Consider the following 6732-nt stretch of genomic DNA (forward strand, 5'->3'; position numbering starts at 1 on the left):
CTGACACCTTGACTTTCTTTGCAATTTCTCTGTAGGAAAGACCTACATTTTTAAATGTTATGATGGTCCGTCTCTCTACTATTGTTAATTGCCTTTTTCTCACCATTTTTTTTAGCAACACACCATTATCTGCAGTACAATACTGTTCAAATTATGCTCACGAGAGTATGGTACCACAGTATGTTCCAACGCTGCTTTTATACAAACAGAAGGGGTTGTAAGTAATCCAGAAAAGTTCAATCAGAGAACAAGAGACAATAACAGTAAGTATGAAAAAAGTGACAACTTTTTTCTTAACCGTTGGTTGCAAAAATGTGAACCTTAACGCACCGCTTATATCGGAGATTTTTGATGCCGTCCCAAATAATCTGATACACTGTTTTGGGCTGATATTGAATTACTTCCGATATTGATATTGTAACGGAACATCCCTAATTGTAACATTAATATGTACTTCTGTAACCGATGTAAATAGAACAGGAAATAACCCACAGGCCTTTTTGATGCATGCAGCAGTCTTTCTCCCTTATTAAGCCGGGCGGACACTGTGCGACTTTTTCACTCGTAGCACTCAGCTTCAGCTCAAACTGTACGACTTCCTCGCAGGGCAGATCTCACGAGTCATGCGCTCACACTGTACGACCCAGTTCTCGGATGCGACCTGACTGCTCACGCTGTACGTCTGGTAGCAACACGTCGGCCCTAAAAATATGCTAAAAATAGCAGTTTTTACTCAACACGTCAGACTTTTTTGTCTTGTCTTGCCTGTTGTCCTTCGGGAGTGCTGCAGGAGGACACGCAGGGATTTATGGGGGTTGGATGAGGAAAACGAAATAAAGAAAGTAAATCTGTGTTTTGTGATCAGTTTAATTTGACATGAACACGACAAACACGCTTTCTTGACAATCTTTGTGAGTAAAAAAACGTGTAGAAATTAGGGTTGCACAATATATCGTTATCGCGATATCAGCATGCACAATATGCATATCGCAAAGAACAGATAAATATCGCAATGAACGGTCAGCTCAAATGTTTGCTACACATAATGCCTTCTGTCAATCAAACGGAAGCGTGATTTATTTTTAACAAATCAAACAGAGCTCTTCACCCATTTGGCCAATCGCGTGGGTTTTCGTAGGTTAGATGCCCGCCCCCGAGGCGGAAGACACTTAATTTTAATGGTTAGCAAACACCTGAGTTAGCTTTGTTCTGCTCTTTTGCGGATTCTGCTTTTCCCGGGATCCACTGATCGCCTTTTCTTGTTCATTTTCTTTTTCCCTTTCCGCACATCTTTTGCTTTTCTCATTTTATGATTTTTTATTTCTTTGTTTTTGATTATTTTTGTTCCTGAGTTAAGTTTTTATTTATTGTAAGTAATACTGTCATCGCAATATTAATCACCGTTATCGCATATCGCAGGTTTTCCTAATATCGTACAGCCCTAGTAGAAATAAAAACGAACAGCGTGTGTTATTAGGGAAATAGCGGGCGAGCGGCGTTGATGCAGGATTGTGCATGCGCCGTGAGCGGTTCTGGTACTTTTTGGGACGCAGCTGCTCACAGCGCCGCATCAACAGTGCGATACCCTCACGAGGGACGAGCAAAATATCAAACACGCCAGAAGTCCGTGCGAGCTCACGATTGCTGATCGGTAGCTGGTCACGTGGTGTTAATCGCCTCTCGTAACCCCCTGTGCACTACACGTCGCTCAGCGCAAAACTCTCCCCGATCTCGTGGATTCTCGCACGAGTGGAAAATCGGCTCAAAAAAGTGAAAAAGTCGCACCGTGTCCGCCCGACTTTATTGTGTGTGGATGTCTGATGTCACACGTGGTGTTGCAATTCTCTCGTGATTTGGTGACATCGCGAGATCAGCTGTGTGGAACGCTACCGCTCCCATTTTGCGTCAGAATTGCTCCCGGTTGGGAATGAGCTTGTGGGTAGAAAGCTGCGATTATGTTACACGACCACTTTCACGGCCAGTGGAAAGCCAGGGTGAGGGGGCAGAACAGATGAGAGTTTGTGCTCCGCCCAGTGGCTTTGTGACATCACAAAACCAGTCCGTTTTAGGCTGCATTTTTTCATCTGTTACTGATTAACAGCAATTATAACCCAGAAATACAAATTTGAGCTCAAATTTCTTTAAATGTGTCCTGTAGCATATGAAAATGCCTCAAGAACATGTTAAAAACTGAAAAAACACGATATTCATTGGAGTGGGTACTCAAGGCCACTTTAAAGAGGGGCTTGTACACAGAAACAAACAGTTCCAGATTCCCTGTTGTGGGTAAAACAGATCTCTGTTTAAAATAGCAAAAGCAAACAATAACAACACTGAAGTGCTGACAGATATGAGGAAATTATTAGTAAAGGACTGGAACAAGTCTGTTTTGTACAGATGCGCCTAAATAAGGACATAATTTTCACTTTAGAAGTGTGTGTGTGTGGGGGGGGGGGGTTACAGTATGCTCTAATGGGAAACAGGCTTCAACACAAACGGTTGTTTTCCGCTTGGTCCTGGAGCTCAACCAGAGTCTATTTAATATAGCGTAATATTGTTTTTGGATGGTAAAATGTGCAGGGGTCAAAACTTGACTTTGGAAAAAAAGGGGGGGACATGTCCCCCTTGTCCCCCCCCCCCCCCCCCCAAAAAAAAAAAATTACGTCCATGCGCCTACATAAGGTGAAGGTATAGATATGTGATCAGCAGGTTCTTGTTTTGCTCCAGTCGGTGAACACATTATTGCCAGAGCAGAGTCAGAACTGGTATCTGCATGTTAGAGCTGCACAAAAAGGTGACTTTGATTTCCACTTTTAAAAACCTTAAATTAACTTTGGTCACTTGAGCTGCACCTGTTGAGCTCTACATCCGAGAGTTTTAGTTGACTTTAGTCCACAATTCAACTATGATACAACAATAACCAAGTAAATACGGCCCACCAGCTTAAAGCTACTTCTTTTCTAAATGGGCAGGGGTACCTTTCTCCCACAGAGTCGAGCTTCAGGCATTTGATGGCTACTGTTGTCCTCCAGTCGGAGTGCTGCGCCTTGAAGACGGTGCCAAAGCCTCCCCGGCTCAGGTAGTACAGGTCGGTCAGCTTCTGGTAGGGGATCACGGGCAGGGTGCTGGTCAGGCTGCCGATGTTCACATACCCCGTAGCTCCGAGCGACTCCATAGCTATGTGTTAGGGGAAGTCTCAGCAGGTCAGCAGCCCCCGACAGACAGCAGAACCGCTTCTTTTAGTACACACAAAGAGGAACGGGTCTCCCATTTACCAACAAAACGTCGCGACTGCTAGCAAGTAGAGCTACGGAGAAAAAGAGCACACAGTTCTCCTCTTCTACCGACAACCAGCCTCACGACTCGGACATGAAGGTGTTCACTACTCGATGTATCGTCGGTGTGCTGTCACAAGCAGGTCCACCGCGGGATGAGTCGAGCCTGAACGATAACAACTCGCTGTTAGCCAATAACATGAGTTTTTAAGGCAGCTAGGTCACGTCACGTGCCGCTTGTGACGGCATGTTTCCGGGTTTGAGAGATGCGTTCAGGTCTGCAGGATTTAAGAGAAGTTTAATAAACTCGTTGAAGACAAAACATTCTGGTTTGAGTTATTAATTCAGTTTTAAGCCTAGAAATGATTTCCATATGTTTATACACTATCAATAACCAGGTCACCTTTAGGAGCAATGATTTAAATTTGATTAAGCAGGAATCAGAGAATAACACCCCTCCCTCTGCATGAGGGATTGAAAAATTGCGGGAATTCCCTAATACTGGGGGTTTCCATCGAACCTACTTACACCAAACACACCATGGCCGAACTGGTTCAGTTTTACTTTTATTATTGAAAGACTTGCTTTCGGGGAAATGTAAAAATAAAATTCAAAAAAGGTCAAGCGTCCTTTAGGCATATAATTTTATATAGAATTATTATAAAACAAATTATGCCGATGATAAAAAAATACAACATGCAAAGTTTAATTTATATTTTGAACCCAATTACACGCATTCACAATATTTTCATAAATTTAGAAACAACTCTGAAACTTATAGATAGCAGGCCATTTCAGAACCAGACCGACTGAACTCTGGGTCAAAAAAAGGATCAAGATTGCCCCTGAAAAGGCAACTTTTGATTGATTAATTTATAAAATATTTTTTTTTTAATTTTTATCTTAACAAGTGTGATGTGAGAGTTTTAGTCACGATGTGTTCTCTGTTACTGCTTTCAACTATGTCTCGATTCTCCAGTTTTACCGAGTGAACTGTAATCATGAAAACATGATGCGTGTTGGTAAAACAAGTCGGACACATAACTCATGTGTTTTAATGTTGCCTGACGGAAAACCTCAGATCTGTTGGCTGAACTTCTTTTTATCTGATCAGCAGAACAGAGATAACAGATGACTTACATCTGTTTCCATGGTCCATTTTTCCTCAGCAGCTGAGAAAATGCTGAATGCATCTCTCCAGAAAAACACTCAGACGATGGAAGGCATGCTCTCTGCAGTTTCCCTGGTCAAAAACAGTTTGAAATCAAAAAGAAACACTGAACACTTTCAGGCAATCTTTAAGGAGGCAGAGGACATGAGTGACAAACTGTCTGAGCAAGTTTCTGTGCAAACACCTAGATCAGCTGTGGAGTTTTGCAGAACTCACACACACACACACACACACACACACACACATATATATATATATATATATATATATATATATATATATATATATATATATATACATACATACATACACATATGTACCTGGTAAAGGTTATAAAGCCATTTCTAAAGCTTTGGGACTCCAGCGAACCACAGTGAGAGCCATTATCCACAAATTGCAACAACATGGAACAAGTGGTGAACCTTTCCAGGAGTGGGCGGCCGACCAAAATTACCCCAAGAGCAAAGAGACAACTCATCCGAGAGGTCACAAAAGACCCCAGGACAACTTCTAAAGAACTGCAGGCCTCACTTGCCTCAATTAAGGTCAGTGTTCACGACTCCACCATAAGAAAGAGACTGGGTAAAAATGGCCTGCATGGCCGATTTCCAAGACGCAAAAAAAAACACTGTTAAGCAAAAAGAACATTAGGGCTCGTCTCAGTTTTGCTAAGAAACATCTCAATGATTGCCAAGACTTGTGGGAAAATACCTTGTGGACTGATGAGACAAAGGTTGAACTTTTTGGAAGACAAATGTCCCGTTACATCTGGCATAGAAGTAACGCAGCATTTCAGACAAAGAACATCATACCAACAGTAAAACATGGTGGTGGTAGTGTGATGGTCTGGGGTTGTTTTGCTGCTTCAGGAACTGGAAGGCTTGCTGTGATAAATGGAACCATGAATTCTACTGTCTACCAAAACATCCTGAAGGAGAACGTCCGGCCATCTGTTCGTCGACTAAAGCTGAAGCCATCTTGGGTGCTGCAGCAGGACAGTGACCCAAAACACACCAGCAAGTCCACCTCTGAATGGCTGAAGAACAACAAAATGAAGACTTTGGAGTGGCCTAGTCAATGTCCTGACCTTAATCCCATTGAGATGCTATGGCATGACCTTAAAAAGGCGGTGCATGCTAGAAAACCCTCGAATAAAGCTGAATTACAACAATTCTGCAAAGATGAGTGGACCAAAATTCCTCCAGAGCGCTGTAAAAGACTCGTAGCAAGTTATCGCAAACGCTTGATTGCAGTTATCGCTGCTAAGGGAGGCCCAACCAGTTATTAGGTTCAGGGGGCAATTACTTATTCACACAGGGCAATGTAGGTTTGGATTTAGTTCTCTCCCTAAATAATAAAAAGCATCATTTCAAAACTGCATTTTGTGTTTACTTGTGTTATCTTTGACTAACGGTTAAATGTGTTTGATGATCAGAAACATTTTGTGTGAAACACACACGCACGCACGCACACACACACACGCACGCACGCACACACACACACACACACACACACACACACATATTGTGAATGGGTAAGCAAGGCACTCTAATTTAGTAGTTCTCAAAGTTGGGGATGGGACCCCAATTGGACTCACAACCATTTATGTTTGTAAGTTCTGATGTGAATCTATTTGTTTTTAGATCATTATGATTTTATGACTCTGTTTCATTTTGTTTATGTGAAGCACTTAGTGCTTCTATGTGATAAGTGCTATATAAATAAAATGTACGTACTAGGTGTGGGGTCTTGAAATCCTCTTGAGAAAACAATGTGAATATCAGAAATGTAAATATCTCTAATGGCAATTAGAAAGCGACTGCTTTTTATAAATCAAAGCAAAATGATAAAAGCAAAATAAATTGGTCAATACATATTGGCTATTGATGTTGATTGTGTTCCCATTGTGCCACTTTTTCAGCTAACTCAGAATTTATTTTTTAGAGTATTTCAAGATACCAAGTGTCGGGATGATAGGCCTCATAAATTTTAATTTTGTTGGTCAGAGACTGAAAAGTTTGGGAACCCCTGAATATCTTTTTTATTATATTTATGTGCAGTTTTTTTTACACAGGGCTTTTGATGTTTTCTGTAAAGATTGGTATGCTGAAAATCAGTTATGGTTTAAATGAACCATGTTTTGCATAAAGCATGAGGTTTTGGTTAGTAACTGATTGGGAGAATAACAGATGACTGACTTGGATAGCGTTGATCTGGCAGAGCGTTGTTGCATAATGGCTTCAAATATGTATATAATAGTGTTAGTTTTGTTGCAAGCCAATGGAT

At 41.4% G+C, this 6732-nt stretch overlaps 1 protein-coding gene across 1 annotated transcript in view; it reads right to left on the reverse strand.

Moving 5' to 3' along the window:
- ripk2 (receptor-interacting serine-threonine kinase 2) overlaps window positions 1–3458 on the reverse strand; it is a 37622-nt gene extending 34164 nt beyond the window's left edge. Inside the window, exon 1 of the mRNA XM_054752067.2 lies at window positions 2979–3458. Coding sequence (XP_054608042.2) covers window positions 2979–3175 — 197 coding nt within the window. The 5' untranslated portion in view covers window positions 3176–3458. The remainder of the gene's footprint in view (window positions 1–2978) is intronic.
- Between the last annotated feature and the right edge of the window lie 3274 nt (window positions 3459–6732).

The sequence above is a fragment of the Nothobranchius furzeri genome, chromosome 11 (assembly GCF_043380555.1).
Source record: "Nothobranchius furzeri strain GRZ-AD chromosome 11, NfurGRZ-RIMD1, whole genome shotgun sequence".
Lineage (NCBI taxonomy): Eukaryota > Metazoa > Chordata > Actinopteri > Cyprinodontiformes > Nothobranchiidae > Nothobranchius > Nothobranchius furzeri.